The following is a 21,589-nucleotide window of genomic DNA, read 5'->3' as shown; positions in this document are numbered from 1 at the left end:
TTTAAATCTGTGTTGGTTACTCTTCTGACTTCACAGGTTAGAATTCTGTTGTAGATGGGCGTTGAAGTCGACTTTTATAATTTGGAAGTTAGAAATTCTGACTCTGCTGTAAAAATAAATTGCAGCCTTGCTTCGTTTGTGAAGCTGATAATTTTGTACAATTTCAATAACTTGTTATAGAGTGATTCTGGGCATGTGGGTTTATTTAAAGAAAAAAAAAAACATTAGCAAAAAACAAAATGTGCAACCATTAAGGAATGGAAACAGCAGGAACTATCTGAACAGAATGAATTATTTTGCTGCTGACGACTGCAGTTGTTTTGACCAAATTTTGTACATGGGATCAAAGTTTTGTTGACTATTATGAAATACAGGAAAAGAGCAAGCTGGACATGAACCATGTACAGTGGGAAATAACCAGGAACTACTGAATTAGCTAAAGCATTAACACTGTATAAGACTGTACTGTTATTATACAGAGTTAGACATTCGTGATGTAGCATTTGATCTGCAAATACAGACAAAAAAATCTTTTTTCAGTGGAAAGCAAAAGAAATGAGAAGATCCAGGAAGGTTTGAAAATGAGATTTTCCCTCTGGGCTGTAAAATCGCAGCATCTCATTTGAATGCAGTTTTAACGACAAAAATAAAAAGACTTTAAGTTGTTCTCCCTCAGCTGTTCCACTGGCACTGACAGTGCATTACTGTGTAGGTGTTTATTCCCATCCCCATTTATGTCCACAACTCTAATGAAGAGCCAGGCCTGAGCCTGTAGTGGCTGGGACCATTTTCTTTTTCCAGAGGGTTGTAATAAGACACCTTCTGCAGGACAAGGACATGGACTTATTTTTCATGGATGTAAGGCCAAGAAATCAGCACGGATCAAAATCCACGCAGTGTTGGATGGATCATGAAGTCTCTGAGCATTTTTAAACTTCTGATGGAACTTACACATAAATATTCTAAAAAGCATTTTGTGTGTATTTTATTGGGATAGACTAACAAATTGAATTGGCACTACATGAACAAAATAAATAGGCTTTGGTCTGGACTATTCTATTGTTGTTTTGCTATGAAAGTTTAATAGTTTCAGTGTATAGTAAGTTTCTTTATGCTTAAGTTCCTTCAGTCAGTTAAAATATCATGATATTAGTCAAAATTGCAATGCGATAAATTCCCTTCTTTCTTGCATTAGTATTTTGGGAAACATTGTTTGTGTTCAGTATGAAACTAACTTGTTAAATATCACATTAGCATAAAAATGCGAATTTGTAACACTTGGACTACATCAGCCAACAATTATCCCACTGCAAACAGTTCATTACAATATGAATATTGCACAAACTGATACTGTGATGACAATATTTACCATTTTAATACATCTACAACATTAATAAATATACAACTGAGCTTCTTAAGAAAGAAAAAGTGCAAACAAACCTACAACGTGTACATATGAATCACTTTATTGCATCAAATTAAGCTGTTGTTAGGTTCATCCTATCAGTTAGTCAGAGAAAGCTAAGAGTTGAGATTACTGGGTAACGGTATGTATCTACAGAACACACATCAGAACTGCTTACACATAATCTGCAGGCAACATTAATGTGCATGGTAAAAAAAATGAAAAAGATTTTATGTACAAGGTAACTGCTTGCAGCAATGTAAAATCATAATCTCCAACTACCTTATAAGGTGGGGAAAAAGAGTGAAAAGCTGATTCTGACTTGATCCATTACGGTTCTCTGAGAGCAACAAAACACGGCACAAAACGGTAGGACAGAGCTGCTTTCCTACGACAAAAACAAGAATCTGAATTAGTGAGACGCGACAAACACAGGTTTGTAGGTCTGACAGGAAAAAAGACCAACAGCATAAGCAATAAAATAAATAAACAATAAATTAAAATTGAAAACGACAACTAAAAGCCTTCCAACATGTGGCATCGCGGAGCAGGAGGCACATCGTTTAAAATCCTACAGGTTGAATTATTCACAAGATAAAAAGCTTGGCTCTGCCACCAGACTGCTAAAACCTGACACCCACTTTGACAGCAACAACAGAAATGTTAACTAAAGGAAAAAAAAAAAAAAATGGCACAGCTGACTTGTCAGTTCAGACATAGAAAACAACAGATGAGCTCTTTGATGTACAGTAGTAACAAAAGTAGATGAGAGGTGGTTCATTAAAATAAAAAAGCCCCCTCCCACCCAAAATACAATGGAAATTCATCAAAAAGAACACAATGAATAAAATTAGTGCAAGTAATGCAACTGAATGAAATTTTGAAATGCGCATGTAGAAAAGATTTGCAAAAACACAGAGAACCAACGGCATTAATTATTTTCAAACTTCTACAGGATTTTAAACATGTCAATATTTCCTTTTTTTTTTCTGCATCATCATATGAGCTTTGGGAAAATAACTCAGAGTGAACTGGAATATAAATTCAGAAGTTGACACTGAATATCAAACTAATGTGTTGAGATGCACCAATCAGAGATCTACAGCTGATTTCTGATCTCTGGGTTTTTCTGTAAAAAGCTAATTCTATGTGTAAATTCTATAGAATGTGGGTTCCTACTAAAACCTTTCCAGGTGGTTTTGCTCCTTCTCACAGCTGTGTTCCTTTCTAGATAGCATTTCTATACTACACCTAGTTGTGCACCTTCAGTCAGTAATGGTTAACACACCGAAGAGCGTTCTCAGTGCGTTCACTGACTAGAACAAGATCAGATTTTTAGGTTTCAAACAGGGTGGTGCAGATGGAAATCATCTCCACTGCCTGTAAAAATGTGTCAGGATTTTTTTTCTTGTCTTTTCTCAGTGTCAATCTGTTTCTGAGGGAATTCCATCAGTCACAGCAGTTCTGTTACTAATTTTGTGTTCTTCATTTTACTTATAAAGAACCCAATTTATTCACTTAAAGTTTAGGTGTTTAGTCAAAACGATCAAACTTATGTTGAGCAATTCAAACAAGGCAGATGATTACAAAATTTACATCGACATTAGAGAAGATGACCCAAAATGTTGTCTTTGACAAAGTAAGGAAAACAAACCCACAGCAGTCCTTCCTGTAATGTAATCCAGGCAGCCACAGCAGACAAGTAAAAACAATGTGTAAAAAAATCCAGAAAATTTTAGGGTAAGACTTTGAAGGCCTTAAAACAGGGAGAACAAGTCATTATGTGTGCATCCTGTATGTAAGACTTGGAGAGAAAAATAAAAATGTTCCAACAGCGTCAACATTTAGGGTAAAATGTACCTTTTGGAATAAAAAGTGAACCTTGATGGGTGGGAATGTTCTGCTCGGTTTGTCCAGATAAACAAAGCAAATGATGTTTTTCATGAAGCGTCTTTCCCTCCAAGAGTTACATCCAAAGAGGAAAACCAATAATGCAAAATGTTTCGATGTGTCCTTCATTCCACATTCTTTTCACATTTGTCCCTCGTTATTGAAGTGGCGTCCCTTTCCTCCCAGAGAGAGAACCACTTACATCACCAGTATGTCAACGCCAGTCTCCGTCTTCACGTAAAACCAGCCCGTCCAGCAATACCACAGTTCAGGTCACAATATTTCTTTGTCTTCTTTTGTATTTAGATAAAAATAACTTTTTTTTTTGTCCAAGAGAAACCACAGACAGGTACTCCTAACGATGCCTTCCCTTTATGAGTCGAGACGATATTTCCCCTGGTGCCGGGGTCATAGGTCTGTTACCTTGTTTTCAACGGCAGCAGCGATCTGTTGGAGTCTGTAACCGAGCTGCATCTTTTGAGCTGTAGCATCCTCTTCCAAAGCTGTGATAATCTGACAAAGGAAGCAAAGAGTCGATGAGAAAAACAGGAAAAAACAGATGGTTAATAAACCAGAAAGCAGCATTATGTCACATATTTGCATAGCCTTCATTTATATGGTTGATTTATAAAACCATGTATAAACCATTTATATATTTCATTTCTGCCTAGAGTACAAAAACTGTTTCAAAATAAATCCCAACCAACAATAAATTCAAAAAATGTTAAAAGAATTGCTGAAAGACACTTAATCACTTAATTTATTTCTGAACTTAAAGTTCAGAAATAAATTCTGCATCCTGGACAAGCCCTCAATAATTTTATGACCAGCCTGATCAGTGGTGAGCTTGTTGCCCTAAACCTAAAGCATGAAAAATAAATATTAGTTCTGCTGGTGCTGAAGAGCTGAACCAACACGATATTTAGTGAAGCTAATGCTAAAGCACCAGTATCACCCTCAACAAGGTCAAATATGTTAGAGCACATCAACTTGTTTTGTTGTACTTCAGGATGTAATTTAATTGATGTTCTGGTCACAAGACAGACAAACATCATTTTACTCTTATTGTTACTCTGAGCCAACTGGTATGTTGATGCCATCAAACTGGGTTAGTTTTACTCAATCTATCACACAGTGAGAATCTCACACCTGTCCAGATGGAATGCAGGATGAATCAGAGAGCTCCTGTGAAACTCACCTGATCGTAGTATTTGTTGATGTACTTGTACAGCTCATGTAAAGCCACATGGCAGTTGACCTCAGCAGCATAATTCTGTTTTGGGACAGAAAAACATATTAGAAAAAAAACTGCATTAGCTGTAAATATTTCAATTTAAAACATGTTGATGATTGATGCCAACTGCCAGGCCTTGACGGTGTTTACATACACGGGAGAGTTCTGCAAGAGCCGAGTTCATCTCCTGGTCACTGGCAGAGATGGTCTGTTTGATGTCAGCATAGTATCTACACAAAGAAGAAGAAAAGAGAAAAACAGAGTTCTACTACAAAGAAAATGACCTGAAGAAATTATATATATAAAATATTTATTTTTTACTTAACTGTTGTTTTTTTTTCTAATATATTTTGTTCTGAAAACCTGACAAATGCATTTATGACAAGACCATAACACAGAAAAGAAACTCAAGAGTCTATGCACTGGTTCTTCTTAAACTAACCTCATAAGGTCAGTGAAAACAGCTAATTTGTTGGACTGACTCCTGCTCAGTGAAGCTTTAACATATCACTAGCATAATCTGCATGGTTTAATGTGCAGCTGACAGTAGTAACTGTAGCAGTCTGCTTGCAGACTATCCATGCATGGCAGCCCTTCAGGCTCAGTCTACCTTCTGTCTGCCACTAACAGATGTCCTCAGCTTCACTCCCTCTTCTCTCCTCCGGAGAGTTTTACATGCCTGCGGTCAGCGGGGCGACCGGCTGCCATATTCTTACCTCTCCACCATCTGTTTGTAACGTGGGATGTCTCTGGCATACAGCAACTTGTTGATCGGAGAATCCTGCACAAAACACGACACATGAAGTACTGACATGTCAAGTAATTGTTCAATGTAAGACAAATTTAAAAAAGGAATAAGTAAGTCTCTTTTGTATGCAAAAGACAGCTTTTAGCCTCATTGCTACATGTTAATTATTAAGCTGCACATTAACAAAGATCTTTGATCTCACTACATTGAGCTGGGCTTCCATTACTCATTTCTTAGACACGGTTAATTATGTGTTTTAGGTTAAAACATTAAAAATGTGGCAGATATTTTTGCAGTTCCCAGGATGTAAAAATCAAACATTGGAAACAGGAAGTAAGTCAGAAGGAAGAAGTTGGACAGAAAAAAATGAAAGGAGGAACATTTGAAAGAGAGACAGAACACCGGGAAGAAAGGAAAGAGAGAGGAGTTTGGAAGGAAGGAAAGAAAGTTGGGAGAAAAAAGTTGGAAAAGAAGAAAGACGGATAAGAACAGAAAAAGAAATTGATGGATGGACAAATGGGGATGGATATACAAACAGACGGATGGAGAAAACATGGATGGATGGCTGATTGGGTGGATGGATGAAGAACTGACTGACAGACGACAGGATGGCAGCAGGAGGTGTGTGTGTGTGTGTGTGTTGTGAGGAGTGGCTCTGATCTCCTCACCCTTCCCAGCTTGTGATCAGCGATGGTGCAGGAATCCATGAAGGTCTGGGCGATGACGGACAGAACGGCATCCACATGATCCGAGGTCTGCACGTCAAAGATGAACTGGGGGTTCTTCAGAATATTGATCCAGAACCGCAGCGGTAAACTGGATGAACACATGACGGGGGTATAAAATCACCAAATATTATAATAGTAGAGAGAAATCTGTAGCAGTGAGTACGAGTTAAAAGAAAAAAAGATTTTAACCCATGTGCATCTCTCCCCACACAGCAACAGTCAGCTGTCCCTCCCTCCTCCCCTACATCCAGACCTGAGCTACCTGTTAGTTTTCCAGATGTGGATGGTCTCTGGGTCTGTGATGTTGTGCTGCAGAGCCTGCTCATCCAGCAGGTCAAAAAAGTATTTGACTGCCAGAGGCACGGGACGGCTGGTGCTCAGGATGGCAGTGAATAAATCATCAACAAACTTCTGCAGAGTTCCCTGAGATGGTGCAGAGAAGGCGACAGTAAGAAATGGCTTTCAAAATAAAAGACAAGAGACAGCGCCTCAAACTTCACACCTGAAATTATTTAAATTAAATTAAACAAAGTGAGTGAAGATTAAGTAAATATTTGGATCAACAAAAACACACTATTGACTTATTTACAGATTGTTTGTAGAATCCTCTGCTACTTGTTCTTCTGTAAAGGAGTCTATTCTGTATTTTCAGGCTTTCTGAAAGATTTTTAAAGTTATTTCCCTTTTTTTCTCAAATTTGGGCTTCTTCATCTGTTACTTTAGCTCTTGAAGAATCTTGGCTGTACAAAATGGGACATTCTGCTTTACTGCTTCTTTGATTCTCAATATCTCTGTCATATTAAAGGTTAATTCTATGAAACTTGTCCAGGACTTTAAAAAGTTGAATAATTTTTGTCCCTTTTATTGTAAGGCACATAGAACAAAAGTTATGCACTTTGTGTATACTTAAGTCCTTCTGCCTCATTTTGTCCCATTGATTCAGATTATAACCACATATTTTCAGTTATCTTAGCATTTTTAAATAACTTTCCCATGAAAATTAAACTAATCTAAGCTCATGCCTTCAAAATACAAGAAAAAAAACTTGCTTTATGTGTGATGACCCTCTGAATATTACCACAGGGCCCGCCCCTCTATTCTGAAGAGGACAATCAGGACTGTCCATAATTATTTTTATTTTTCCAGGAATCCTTCTTTGCTCCTTCACCTCATTGGTTCCAAAGTCTCCAGAACAGAACCAGCCTTCTTTACCAGATAGCTGAGCCTCCAAGTCCCTGGTTCTGATTATATTTGAAGATATTACATTCTCCTCAAAAGTTTAATGTACACAATTTATTCAAATATCTTGCCCCGCATCTACTAATCATGCAGAAAATAATAATGTTTAACATAAAATAGACCCAACAAGGTGATTCCCAAGGACAGATTTTCTAAAAACCTGCCTCACAGCAGAAGATCAAATGAATCCATCAGATCTTGTATCTCGTCAGATGTTTTATTCACAAGTGCTTGAAGACAGCACACACTTTGTTGTCAAGTTTCCTCACTTTGATAAATAAAACTAGGTAAGACGTTGGCCAATTTCTGATCTCTGATTTTATCGTTAACTTCTGACCTCCTTTTATTGATTTTAGCAGCTGCTGTAAGACACATTTTTACTAATTAAAGCAAAAACAAATTGATTAAACTTTTAGCCATAAAGACAGCTAGCATTAGAAAAACAAAAGTCTCTGTCTACATTCTAGAGAGTGTAGATGTTTGCCTGGACTTTAATATTTCCAAAAACATTGCTGGCATTCCTAAATCTGGAATGCTTCATGACAGACAGAAGTTGAAGGTCCAAACGTGCTGCATTCAGCCGTCATGGTTTCATATAATAACCCTATAACATTTGAAAATATTGGTGATGCACATTAATAAATGAACTGCCCTCTGCCCTGTGGTAGATTTATGACTCACCATTTTGATTTTACTATTAGACATATTATGCATTTTAACTTACTGCCCACTGGCTCTCAAAGTTTGTCTGAAAGTGAACATTTAAAGTAAAACAATACACTGGGTCACATACATCATGAAAATGAATCTTTCACATGCTTTTAATAATGGAAACTCACATTAGTTCACAATGCATGGAGGTTTCAGTTTGGAAACAGAAAGGCACAGAGCCGTGGCTCGTTAGAGCCGCTGCGCTTCAGAAGAGTTAAATATGAAGGATGGTGTGAAAAATGCAAACGACAGAAGTCTTTTTTTTCTTTTTCTTTCTTTAAATGGAAGCTCCATCTGAGGGAAACATTACTGGCGTTTTATTGCATCATTAGCCTGGAGTGGAGCACGAGAACAAAGTCACACAGTGATAAATCATTAAAGACTTCTGGGGAAGACTAATATTATATTACTGATGTTTTAGCGACTAATGCTGGTGGTAGTTGGAACAGTGACATTTAAAGTGTTATTCCTGTTCCTGCTGCCGACGCGCTTTGGACCCTGTCCAATCACAGAAGTGTGTTTAATCGACTGCAGCTTCCACCAATCAAAAGGCAGATCCCATTTCTTCCCCCTGAGCCGTGTTACCTTCATGGACAGCAGCCGTGTGAGGTAGATCTCAGGAATGGCCTTGGCTCGTTCCCCTCCTTTCTCTCTCACACTGCCCCGCCGGTGCTTCGGCAGCTCTGACTCGTCGCTGGCTTTCACCAGGTGCCAGAGCCTCACCCCGCCCTCCTCCCCATCGTCCAACATAGGGGTCTCTGTAGGGCAGGCGGGACAGCTGGGTCAGAATGGCTGACACTCACTATTAAATACATCGTCTCTGTATCATCTGAAATATAATGTTGTATGCTAATGATATATTATTACACTATATAACAATAAAATCTAGAAAGATTACAGCTTAAAAAACTGATATGAAATTAATAAAAATATTTCACTCTTTTTATGCTCATCACCTTTGGGAAACTTCACATTTTTTTTTATTTTTTCCTTACATAAACCTTTAACTGATTTCAAACTACCTATTTATTGACTTAGAAGAAAAAATATCTATTTTCATTTTGTCAACCTCAAAACTTCAGTCGAAGTCGTGTAAGCAAAGCTTTATGAAAAATAAAAGCTCAACAGTGACCCCCACTGGTTACTTCAGGCATGTAAAAAAAATCAAACCGCTCAGATTTTCTTATGTAGAAAAGAAATGTTATCAAAATTCCTCTTAGAAGTCAGGAGACTGCAAAAAACTAGACTTTTTTAAATCATTTTAGTTGTATTCATTTAACTATTGAGAACTAAAATGTGTTCACTAGCTCAGGAAAAAGTTAGGACACTCTGCCTCCATAATAGTAGCTGGCCAAACCTTCACAATGCTGAACGGCCAAATCCTGCATGACAGATGTGATACAACTGGCTTGACTTGACTTTTTTCAGTTGCATTTGGTATGGGGGAGGATCCAATTTATAATTCATCGAAAATTGCAATTTTTAAATCACATTTTACAGAAAGTCTTTGCTTATTTTTATTACTTTAATTCCCCAGTATTGTTAAAATTGCTACTAAATATCTATTTGTCAAAATATGTTGGAAAACACAAGAATGCCCTAATATTGTTCATGTCTGTATTCCTGTGTGTTTGTGACTTACTTTCTCCAGGCATGTAGTCGTGGCTGTCATGCAGGTGATGCTTGTTGTTCCTGGGAACGAGGGCCACGGTTGCTCCGTCAGGGACCTGCTCAGGCATCGCAGCTGTTAAATATTTTCCCCATGCATGCAAAAAAAAAACACTAATCCAGATAGAAAGCTGTGCAAAAAGCATTTGCTCCCTCAACATTTCTGCATTCTGCAACATTACAACCACTAAACTTCATGGTCTTTAACATGAAGGTTACTGCATTAATTAATGCCCACTGCCAAAATGCAGTGAGCAAGGAAAAATATGTGTAGCTTTAAACATTTTTGAAGAAACATTTTGTTAAGCCTCTCTTTACTTTGATTATTATCATATGTTATTATGATTACTAGAATTATGATTTTCACAAACCAAATTTTTGGTGCCACCCTGGTCACTTTTATATTATTTATTTATTGGGGTAATTTTTACTTTTTCCATATACACAAAAAGCACAATACAATGCTGAAAAAAACAAAACAAATAAAAGTAAAAAGAAAAAATAACTTGGTCCCTACATGCGGTGCATCATGGAAGGAGCTACAGCATTGGGTAAATTTAAATGCACGTCACACTTGTCAGATTTTGTTGTAAAACATTCTAAAAACCATTTGGGACTGTCCTTTAACTTCAATACTTTGTTAGTTTTTCACATAAAATATGACTGAAATACATTAAGGTTTGTGGTCATAAAGTAAAAAATGTGAAAAAAACAAACAAAAAAACACCTTCAATGGGTATAAATACTTGAGCAGGGCGCTGTAAGTAGTTTAGAGACATGCACTGACCTTGTAGTGCTGTAATGTGTTGAGGCGCTTCCAGGAGCCTTGAACTACTGATGTCAGGTCTTCATCTGACAGGATGAGGTGACCTGCGACCCCGGCCCGCCACTCTGCAGGGGAGAAACGTTCATACCAAGTCATGTTTCTGATGATCATTGAACATTTAAGACTTCCAGGTAACATGACAAGCAAATAAGTTAGCAAGGTTTTATAAACTTGAACAAAAATTCATAATAAAGTATTGAGCATAACTTGAGTTACACAAGGTAAAAATATGGTTCGACAAGCAAGCACTTCATTTACAGTCGGCCCTTTGGGTAAAAGACAGAAAAACTTTCTGGACAATATAAAGCAAATAACTTAACATTTGCAAAGAGTCAGCCGCCACACATAGCTAACAGCAGAATGATGCATTCAAACTTAGAGTTTGAAAATAAGCTCTAACCAAGATGTAGTGAGTCGATGTGTGGCCTCTGTGAAAACGACATTCCTTTCCAGGACTGCTCCAGAACTTTCTCCTTCACTTGGGTGATGGTGTCGCAGTCCAGAACCTTCGCCGGAACCGTCTGATTGGTGGCGGCTCCACCGGCGGCTGTGGCCGGCATCGCAACGTTCAGAGTCTGGATGAGGGATACGGGAAAGCTGTTAGAGACACTTAGATCATCCTTTTAGGCTGCATTCATACCAGCTCTGTTTAGTCTACTTTAAACAAACTTTAGATTGTTTCTTCCCTAAAAATCTGGTTCATTTGGGGAGGTGTGACTGCTCAATCCAACTCTGATCTCTTTACAATATGAATAAAAAACAAGGTATAAGACTATTATTATTGGGTACTGTATAAATTTTGCATCAATTTCCCATGCAGGTGACACAATGGGGCTAATCCTCACCAGCGTGCGGTACTCCACATCCTCCCGTAGCAGCCGGTTGTCATTGAGCGTATATTTGGCTTTTCCTGTCACGGCGTCCACAGGTCCTTTGTCCACCTGGTGTTTTATCGCTCTGAACAGCATGTAAAACGATTCCCCCGCTGATTCCTGGCCAAGCAGAAAGGATTTATTCACTTAGGAAATCCTCCAACGCCAACTGTTCTCTGTCTCGGCAGCCAGGTCTGACTGGCTTCCCTTCATAACTACATTTGATTCACAGTAACTTGAATCAAATTTCGGGTTTGATTCTAGTTGCAGATGATCTGTGGAAAGGTTCCCCGCCTTGATTTACAGTACATGATGCAGTTAGAAAACAGAACAGTAGCTATTAGAAAATGTTATAAATAAAATCAAAGGCTGGACCAGAATCTGTACTGCACTGGCTGGGTTTGAGTTGGGCTGAACTCCATTTCCCATGGTTACCCCATCCCAGTCTAGAGATGCACTGATCCGATATTACCATCTGTATTGCTCCTGATATTGAAATGAAATCTAGATCTGTTATCAGTGACAATGTACCCAATCAATAAGGGTGGATCTATTCAGTGTAATTCTATGCTATGTGCAGTGAGCAACATCATGCTTTATAATTTATTTTACATTATATTTAGAATTCCTAATTGGACTATGTGAACTATTTGAAAGAAGGTTTGGTACCATTTATTTTTACATGTTTGACCGAAGTAGTCAACGTACTGTTGTCTGTGTTTACAAATAGAAATGTTTTCAATCAATTCAGCATTATTTTTCTGTATCAGATCGGTATGGGCAAATACTCAAATTCAGATATCAGTATTGGAAGTGAGGAAAGTGAACCGGTTCCCATTATTTATTTATTGGTATAAATAAATATTGGGATAGGGACATAAAAACATGCCATCTGAAATCTAATCAGATGTAACCTAGTAAAATAGAAAGACTTAAATGTGTTTATTTTGTTTGCTAAAAAAAAGAAAAAAAAAGAAAAATCCAAGTAATCCAAATAATTCAAACATTTCATTTCAAAACATGGATGAGAAGCAATTGCTCACACACTATACATCTGATTAATTTATGCAATAATCTCAACATCTGTATCACTATAAAAAACTTTTGGCAGTGACTATATGGTGGCCATACGGACCTTTGTTTATGTTTAGCAGTTATTAAGCCCTTAATTATTGATGTGGCATAAATATCCAGGAGCACATACCCTCAGAAAGGTGTAGAGACAAATGGACATCCAGTTTGTCAGCAGCTTCTCCACCACAGATTCTGTTCTGGAGAAGAAAGAAAAACAAAGTGCTCTCAAAGAAACTACAAGCAGGTGGGAGGAAAAAGATTACTTGCTTTGATAAACAGGCCTCACCTTCTGAGCATGAGTTTGGGATTTTTGGCCACATATTGCTCCACCAGGTCGTTCAGCAGCGTTTTCAGGATATCCGTGAAGTACTCCAGTTTACCGTGCAGCGCCACCGTCAGCAGAGAGGCCACATAGGCCCGGTCTCTGGGGGAAAACGTCCGCTGGACCTCTAGAGTGTGAATGAACTATGGCGGGAAACACGCAGGTGTGAAAACAGCTGCTTTTTGTCCAATACTAGAGAAAATATTTGAATATTTTACCTTGGTGAGGAACAGTTTGCTGTTGAGCAGGTTGGACAGCTGAACCAGGCCCTGCTCCACCGTCTGTCTCCGGCTCTCCGGAACGTCCAGATCTCGCCTCAGTGGCGACTCCTGGTGGCCTGGGAAGAAAATGCGCTCTGCGTACGCCCGATAGTCGAGGAAGGGAATCCCTGAGCCCACCAAATCACTGGACATGTCCATCATCTCTGTCATCAGGTCTACAAAGCGAATTAGTTAGTTAGCTGGTTTGCTAAGCCTCCTCTGAGGTGAGCAGAAGCTGAGAGGAGAAAACGGCACTACCTGTGAACTCCTTCTTGCAGCGGTCCCTGACGCTGGTCTCCAGGTTCTCCAGCTGGATCTGGACCTTTTTATAGTCTCTCATGGCCTGCTTGCTCTTCCTCCTGATGAAAACAGAAACAGCACAGATCATGCTCTGGTCAAGAAATAGAGTCTACTCTGATCACAGCGTTTCCATGGTTACCTGTATATCAGCACTATGATGACCACAATAAGAGCCACGATGGAGGCTCCCACCCCGACCCCCACCTGAGCCTCCAGAGGAAACGTAGACTGGGCCTGGATGTCGTATTTCACTCTTCCCAGGGGGAAGTTCAGATTCCCCATTTTCACCTGAAAGCAACATTTACACAGATGTTTATCTGGTTTATCTAAAATACAAATCACATTTTACTCATTTTTATTTACATTTCTGCTATTATTGCACATCTGTCTTTCTGTACTTGGGTACTGATTAATACACATGCACATTATGCATGATGCAATAAAGTAATCCTACTACATATGATATGTACATCATTTGTATAACAACTGAAGGTAACATAGTAACTTGACTGTGCTGTAAAATGGCACATAAAGCTGCTCTCTAAGATATAAGTCAATGTTTTTCCTTCATCCTTCATTGGATGGAAGGAAAAACAAAATGTCTTTGGTAAACGTAAATTCTATATTGTAGACTTTTTATGACTAAATATGAATCCTGCATATGTTCATAGGCTAGTAGTCGTGCAATACTCACTCCATTTTCAGAAGAGTGCTCTGAAATGTTTAAAGCTCATTAGGATCTTATTTTATAAGCCAACTCAACTTTAAATTTCTCCACAACTTCCTCTCTGACCTGTATGCTGTGTCCTTTTGTTTTCATCATGCTGTTTATTCTCCACCAAACCTCTGAGGCCAGAAACAGAACAGCTGGATGCATTCTGAGACTGAATTACATGGGGATGGGCTCTATCTACCAATAAGGCAACTTCTTATGGTACTGTAGCCCAGTTGCCCTGGATATGGTCAGACGTATGTCCATTGTGACCTCAGCTCTCTCTGTCTCACTCACAATGAACTCAGGCAGACTCTCCAGGCCGTCCTGCTTCCTATTGGTTGTGATGGAGGGCTGCGTAGCTGGCGGTTCACAGTACAGGTGATTGTGTGACAGAGTCTTCACCACACACAAGTCCCCTCCAATCCAGGCCTCCACCTCCTGCTTGTACATGGCCAGATCCAGGTTTTCTCCCTAAAAAACAGGAAGAGGAATGTGAGCAGGTTGACTTTTGTGAGCAGATTTGTGAGCATTAAAAACCTTATTAGTGCAACTAGTGCAACGGATGTGTAGAAGCAGATGATGTGGGACTCGCCTCGACGGAGATGACGCTGCCCGGTTTGTGGTGGAACGGCTTGCTCGGGTCGTTCCTGTTCAACTTGAACAGCTTGGGGTTGGGTTCGTAGCTGAACGTTTCACCACCCACAGTGCTGAAGTCAAAATGGAGGCTGTCCAAAAGGAAGTGAACTTTGACCCTGGCCTCTGTGGCCTCTGGACCCACAGCAGGAGTCGGACACAGGATGAGAGTTGCGTTGTGCACCTTGCAGTGGGATTCGTGCTAAAGGGGAGAAAAGAGAGCTTAAATGCATTGAGCCTCTCCTTTAATGACACCGTAAGGTGAAGACAGAAATCCAGCTGAAACTGACGTGTTTTACGTGGCAGAGCGTTCCATCAGGGCAGTTTGCTTCAGGAACAATCCTCCTCGATCTCCTCGGTGGACCCCGTTGGGTCTGTCCTCTGTTGAGGTGGACTTTTATATTCTTCCCGGCGCTCCTTCTCCGTCTCGGAGGCAGAGCATCGGGCGGACTGAGGGTCACTCTCATTTTTGGCTCCTGGGCCAAATCCAGGTTGTGGCCGTTGACTCTGATGATCCTCCCTCCGCTGGGAGGACACAACATTTTCCCACAGTAAAATTCAAGCACTGTTCAAGTATTTTCATAGTAAGTTTTCAAACTGTCCTTCCAAAGAAAACATTATCATGCATTATTACTAATGTCCTGTGATAGTTTTCTATATACTACAATAGGGACAAGATAGACTAAAATATTACAAAATTTGATGACTTGAATCGTCTCTCATACACTGATGGCATTTACAAAACAGATTATATTTGGTCACTTTAACTGATGTAAAACAGTAGTTGAGTCTGATTTAACTTCAGACAGTGAGGAAAATTGTGTCTTTTTATTAGGTGTATGAGAATATTACTAGGCCTGTAATGATAACAAATTTTGCTGGACAATAAATTGTCCCAGAACTTATTGCGATGAACTAATATTATTTTCAAGAAATATTATGGCAATAGCATAATAATCCAAGAGCACAATCTCAAAAATCAATAAAATTTAAATTCTAATGAGCATTTACATGACTAGAAGACATTTTAAGTATCCAAAATAGATAAGCGAAACAGTAAAAACAAGAAATAAAGTTATTACGTCTCTGTAAACAAAATTATCCTTCAGAAAAAGGGCTAGTTGAGACCAAAGCAGCAGACTGAAGACTTTGGTCATCCAGTTTTTGGTAGAAAGAGAGAAAAGAGAAAAATGATAAATCATGCAAATGGAAACTATTGACCATGTTTTAATTTATTATGCAATTGATTTATTGCTTAATGTGACAGGCCTACTGGTTTCAACTATAAATTATGTTTCTCAAATCAAATTTTTTATCCAAAGTTTGAGAACACTTTATTAAAAAACTGTGCAGTTATCAAGCACTTTCTCAATCTTAAAAACTCCTATGAAACTGGAGCATTTTTGAGGATTTCCAGCATCAATACAAATGTTGGTATTTAGACTCAAACACGTTTAAAATTAGAAATACACTAGAATTTTAGACTGAATATCTTTATCTAAAAATGACAAATACAATTAAAATAGTCAAAAAGGTAAAGTAAATTATAATTAAAATCCTTCTCTTATCTTTTACTAACAGATAGAAATAGTGGAGCGCAGTACCCAAGGAAGCTTTTGGACGGCGCTGCCCTTGTGATGTTGGGGTTAGGGGTGTAATGATACATGGAACCCTGCAGATGGCGCTCTGCTCCACCAAAGCGCACTGTGATGTCGTGCTCTCCCGTTCGGTTGCTGCCTCTGGTCAAACACTTGATCTGATCCTCCTGGATGTCAATCCTGAACATGAAACAGTTTTTCTTTCATCTCCTCCACAGTCACACACAAATCAAACGCATCGACTGTCTACCACAATAGTTTTTTTTTCTTCTTTCATAATTAAAAAACCTCTTGGGGCCCTTACACCATGCAGGAAACTCCTCCGATCAGAACTCCGACCTCAAGTGGATGCCCGGTCCTCAGTCTCCGACCTTTGATAGTGAGGGATGATCCCCCGGCTTTGGGCCCTCTTAAAGGAGAAATGCTGCTGAGTACAGGATTCTGGAGATAGAGGCAGGAAAAGAAGGAGCAGTGGACGATGTAAAGATGAAAATGACAAGAAATGCAGCCAATAATCAAATACTGAGCATGTGATTTATTGGGGAGATAAAAACAGGACACCAGGGAATTTTGGGAAACACATGAAGGTTGCCTCACAGCCATGTAATATATTAATTAAGCTGCTTGTCATTTAGGTGGTTTCATTAGGGTCACTGAACAATACGGGTGTTTTATGATTATGTAAATAAGCAGACAAGTTGTTCCTCTTGTACTGCAGACGTTCCCTTACATTTCATCAGGCACTAATTAAGAAGAGCCGCAGGGGAAGCTGCTTTTCCCCTAATTGGACAGTTATGTTAAAACCTTTTTGCTCATGCGTGATTTGTCCCAGTGCTGTTTTTGGTCTGCGCCACATCACACTAGGACTGCAATGAAGGATTTGTGGGGTTCTTTTTTTCCCTAAAAACACAAAAGAAACCCCCACCCACCCCGCTTTTCAGAAAGGTCCTGTTTTGCATGTTTCAGTCCATTACAGTGTTCTTCCTCATGGTGGAACTTGCCAGAACTACAGTGGATTATCATCAATAACAGCAGCATTCATTGACATTTACCTTAGCTACTTACATTTAATTTTATAGTCAAGAGAAGTAATTTCTCTTAACTTAGTCTCTTAAATTAAGACTAAGAGAGATGTATCTGTTAGTACATATTATATGCATATATATATAAATATATATGTGCAGTCGCATAAAGTATTTGCTCCCCTAAAGATGTCTTTTGTTTTCCTTTTCATCACTTAAATGTTTCAGATCATCATATTTCATCCTTCAAATTATCGAACATGCTTATCCCGTGTGGGGGTCACATGGGGTGCTGGTGCCTATCTCCAGCGGTCAACGGGCGAGAGGCGGGGTCACTGTGGGCAGGTCGCCAGTCCATCACAGGGAGTCAATTAACATATTGTTAATTTAAATTAATTAACAGTTACATTGTATTCTTATTTATTGAATATATAAAAACTAAATAGTGGAGGGCTGAGCAGACATCCTTCAGGTAAACCAATTTTAATATCAAACCTTTCTGAAACATTGTCATTTTAATAAAATGGTCATACTGACCTGAAAACTGAATGTATGAGCAGAAATCCCCTGTCCTCCTCCTCTTACACTGACTGAGGCGTGGCCCCTCATCTCCCGTCCACTGCTCGTAGTCTCACACACTATCCTGCAATGTACAGTCACACAGCTGTTAGCATAAAGAAAGACACAGATACAGTGCTGAGTAAGTTGAGTTGTGCTAACGCCTTGCCTTGACGAGACTTCGTATCTGCTCTGGATGACAATGCATGGCACTCCGGCCACTGTGACCGAGCTCTGGATGTCTTCGGCCCTTTGACCGAGATTAGAGCCAGAAATGGTTACGACTGTGCCTCCCTCGGTTGGACCGGATTCAGGGTCTAACTGAAAACACAAGAGAAGCACAAAAATACCATATGTTCTTGGCGATCACAATATTTTGGGTTATTTACAATGTTTATATTCAAAACTAAAACATTCCAATTGGTTGGGTGTATATGGCACATCTTTTACACTAAAAAGGAACATTTATCAACAATCACCTCAAGAAGTGGCAAATACCTAAACTAATGAATTTCAACTGTAAAGATTAATACATATTTCCTCAAATGCAGAAGGTTTATTTCAGATCTCAATTTACTCCCTAAAGTTTAATATAATTTAAATAAGCGTGAAGAAATAGATTATTCCAAAGCAGAAAATGACACCAGTCCCTTCATGTTTCCAGTCGTTGTTCCGTATATCCAGCCTGACCATTTTCACACGGCTGCCATGAACAAACATGGTCTCATCGAGCAGGTCCATCATGTCTAAACTTGACTTCACATCTTTAGACTCATCTTCACTACAAATAGAGGAGGAGGAATGAGGGCAGTATGAAATGGATTTTCTGCTTTGATATGTGAAAATTCAATCATAACTGAGTAAATTAAATCTATTTTATTGCAGTTGCATAAACTGTGATTAAAATTATTTTGATAATTAAAATCTTTATGCAAATGAGACATTATTTTTTGTTAATTTCCCCACTTTATCACATAAGTTTGGAGAATAGGCATCAACCATGGTCTTGGATCCAGTCCTACTCTCTCTTCTCTTGGGCTCAGCTACATTTTCAATAGGATTTCAATCTGAAGACACGGATGGACAGGAAAAATAATTTTGTGACTGCATAACTATTTCTTTTTTTATTTCTTGAGACTATCCTGCTGAATAATGAAATGATAAACTAAAGTTTTTTTTTTCTTAATGCTATTCAGTGGTGGCACACATCTGTTAATCTACCTAAGTTACTGCTTATCCCCTAAGTTACTTTTTCCAGATAAATTCAAAAGCACAAAATGACTTGACTTTTTTGTAAACTAATAAAATAAAACTAATAAAACTAAAAAAGTTTGACGGTTAAGAACTAAGTACTTATACATGTTCTCTTGTATTACCCCTCAATCTCCAATAACTTTATTTCAAACAACAAACTATCATACAATATCCAAGGGAATTATAGGACATGTAAATTATGATGTCAAAATAAAATTGTTGCTTAAGGATTGTAGGTGTTAAAGGGCTGACATGATTTGAATTGAAGTTAGCGCTTTACCATTAGCAGAACCAATGTCTTATGATTAATGCTTTAAGATTAACAAAAATAACCTTGTAGGCGAGTCCACCACTGATAATATTCCACTATTTCATTGACATCTCAAAGAGTTTATGATGGTAACAAGGTTCCCAAAGCCTTCAGAAGAAAAACAGGCCAACAGCAGCAACAGGAAAGAGGAACTTCATAAATACCTTGTAAGATTCTCCACAAGTTTGTGTTGGCAAAAAGTTACATTTTATTCCCATTTTAAAAGCAAAGTTAGACATAAAAAAAAATCCTCCTCTGCATCTCAAGGTTACTGGCTAAACATGCCTTAAGGGATTACCACAGAAGGAAGCCTTTAATGACTGCACAAAGAAAAGTGAAAAGTTCTTACGCGGTGAATGACGGGTGCAGGGCACGTGTGTTCGATCACACCAATGCAGGAGTCTCGATACACACAGCTGGAGCTGGCATCTCCGCCACACCAAACACAGCCGTACTTGGGGTCAGCCGTTCGACACCGGCTGCAGTCGGCTCGGCCCACTGAACAGTTGAACAAAGTGACTGAGGCCAAATAAAAGAAAGACAAAGGAAAGGATAGGACCTTTATTCAATAACCCAGCAAAAAATGCAGGTTGAATGAGACTGTGGCACATCTTTGACACAATACATGGCACTCACCATGCAGATCCTCAGCGCTGTCTATGAGGAAGTTGTTTTTTCTTCTCACATTGATTGTCACCAAGTATTCCTCCCTCAGTAGGGAATAAACATACTGCAACACAAGCAGGGTGCAATTCTTTTATTCCCCAGGAAAAATAAAATAAATGTACAAAGTTCTGGCCAATTCATAAAAGTCAAGTGAACGAATTTAAATGAATTTTAGAAACATTGTCAGAGTGAAGGGTAAAATACATCTAACAAGAATTATGCTAGGAAAGTGAACTTGGAAAGAGACATTTAAAGGACCAATGTCACAGTTTTTTATGGATAAAATGTAATTTGGAACCTCAGTGGCTATTGTTCTAGACAGCAAACAGATCGTTTCCTTGACTAAAAAGGGCCTTTCTAATAAGAATGAGTCAAATGGGCCTATGATCCGTCATTTGCTACACAAAAAAGATGGACTAAATACTCCTACTTTCTCCAAGGATCCTTTAATGTAGGAAAAGTGAGAGAGACTCAAGGAAATAAAGATGTGAAAACAATATAGTTTTAATTTTCTTTCAGAAAAAGTCTCAGCATTTAAACCAGTTTGGACCCAGGATTCTAAAAAACTGGAATCTTGGAATCACAGCACAGTTTTTGTGATCATTGGACAGAAAACTCAAACTCAAAGTTTCTCTCCTAATTCTTGTTTCTAAAACTCATTGAAGTTAGATGTTGTATAATCAGTCAATGTCGAATAAAACCACAACAACGTGTGGATGTAAACTTTTAACTGGAACATGTTTTAAAGCAACACAAGCTTGGATATAAGATGAAAGGTTAAAGGTTACATAATAATCATGTAAGGATTAAATAACTCTGTTAAACCTCCTTATTACTTCCAGATGCAGGAAGTGCTTATTACTGACCTGGTGTGGTTGACAGGTAATAAAGAAGACTGATGGCCGATCAGCATCGGGCTCTACAGACGCCTCTACAATGACTGACTGATTCTCCACATCCAACACACACTCGTACTCCAAATCCTCATCCTGAAACACACGTCAGCGCAAAAGCAGCAAAAAATACAAACAAGACATAAATCCCTCTTTGGTTTATGAGGTCATACAGGATATTTTCCAGTGTTTACAGAGGATGAAAATATGTGTTTTTATTTTTACTACCTGAAACAGGTCTAGGTGTTGGCCCACCAACGTGATCTTCCTCTCCACATTGACGGGAAGCAGAGGGGAATCATGAACTTTCTCCACACACGGGCATTCCTGGTCACACAAGTCGGAAAATGTTAAAATCTCCAACATTTGTCCCGCCTGAGAACCACTGCAACATGCAGGTACCATCATGAGATTCACTGAGCCGTTTCTAGCTTCTCAAACCAAAAGATGAGTTGGAAGAGAACCATTTCTCAGTCTCTCAATCCATGAAGATAACACTCATCTGCTTATCTGATAAACTCAGATAATGAAATGATCCACATCCTACACACTAAAAGAAAAAAAAAACATGAATCATGAAATGACTGATTTTGACTTGATTGCAAAGAATAAAAAAATGCAAACTGTGAAACACAACACAGATTAGAAATATGCATGTAGCAG

General features: G+C 38.7%; 1 protein-coding gene across 2 annotated transcripts in view; it reads right to left on the bottom strand.

Annotated features, from left to right (window-relative positions):
• Positions 1 to 1,443: 1,443 nt before the first annotated feature.
• LOC103152768 (plexin-B1-like) overlaps positions 1,444 to 21,589 on the bottom strand; it is an 81,384-nt gene continuing 61,238 nt past the window's right edge. For both annotated transcript variants that reach the window (XM_007573367.2, XM_007573368.2), the window contains 27 exons: positions 21,155 to 21,253; positions 20,900 to 21,022; positions 20,004 to 20,097; positions 19,717 to 19,886; positions 17,973 to 18,124; positions 17,783 to 17,888; positions 16,528 to 16,664; positions 16,230 to 16,403; positions 14,916 to 15,150; positions 14,585 to 14,827; positions 14,287 to 14,463; positions 13,417 to 13,565; positions 13,236 to 13,336; positions 12,936 to 13,153; positions 12,682 to 12,860; positions 12,526 to 12,592; positions 11,295 to 11,441; positions 10,850 to 11,024; positions 10,411 to 10,514; positions 9,598 to 9,682; positions 8,541 to 8,713; positions 6,268 to 6,428; positions 5,946 to 6,093; positions 5,246 to 5,310; positions 4,684 to 4,759; positions 4,494 to 4,568; positions 1,444 to 3,808 (listed from right to left, as the gene is read on the bottom strand). In XM_007573367.2, coding sequence (XP_007573429.1) covers positions 3,704 to 3,808; positions 4,494 to 4,568; positions 4,684 to 4,759; positions 5,246 to 5,310; positions 5,946 to 6,093; positions 6,268 to 6,428; positions 8,541 to 8,713; positions 9,598 to 9,682; positions 10,411 to 10,514; positions 10,850 to 11,024; positions 11,295 to 11,441; positions 12,526 to 12,592; positions 12,682 to 12,860; positions 12,936 to 13,153; positions 13,236 to 13,336; positions 13,417 to 13,565; positions 14,287 to 14,463; positions 14,585 to 14,827; positions 14,916 to 15,150; positions 16,230 to 16,403; positions 16,528 to 16,664; positions 17,783 to 17,888; positions 17,973 to 18,124; positions 19,717 to 19,886; positions 20,004 to 20,097; positions 20,900 to 21,022; positions 21,155 to 21,253 — 3,738 coding nt within the window. In that variant the 3' untranslated portion in view covers positions 1,444 to 3,703. The remainder of the gene's footprint in view (positions 3,809 to 4,493; positions 4,569 to 4,683; positions 4,760 to 5,245; positions 5,311 to 5,945; positions 6,094 to 6,267; positions 6,429 to 8,540; positions 8,714 to 9,597; positions 9,683 to 10,410; positions 10,515 to 10,849; positions 11,025 to 11,294; positions 11,442 to 12,525; positions 12,593 to 12,681; positions 12,861 to 12,935; positions 13,154 to 13,235; positions 13,337 to 13,416; positions 13,566 to 14,286; positions 14,464 to 14,584; positions 14,828 to 14,915; positions 15,151 to 16,229; positions 16,404 to 16,527; positions 16,665 to 17,782; positions 17,889 to 17,972; positions 18,125 to 19,716; positions 19,887 to 20,003; positions 20,098 to 20,899; positions 21,023 to 21,154; positions 21,254 to 21,589) is intronic.

Source organism: Poecilia formosa, unplaced genomic scaffold (genome assembly GCF_000485575.1).
Source record: "Poecilia formosa unplaced genomic scaffold, Poecilia_formosa-5.1.2 Scaffold327, whole genome shotgun sequence".
In the NCBI taxonomy this organism is placed as follows: Eukaryota; Metazoa; Chordata; class Actinopteri; order Cyprinodontiformes; family Poeciliidae; genus Poecilia; species Poecilia formosa.
Note: the sequence above shows the minus strand (reverse complement) of the source record. Positions and strands in the feature narration are given on the sequence as shown.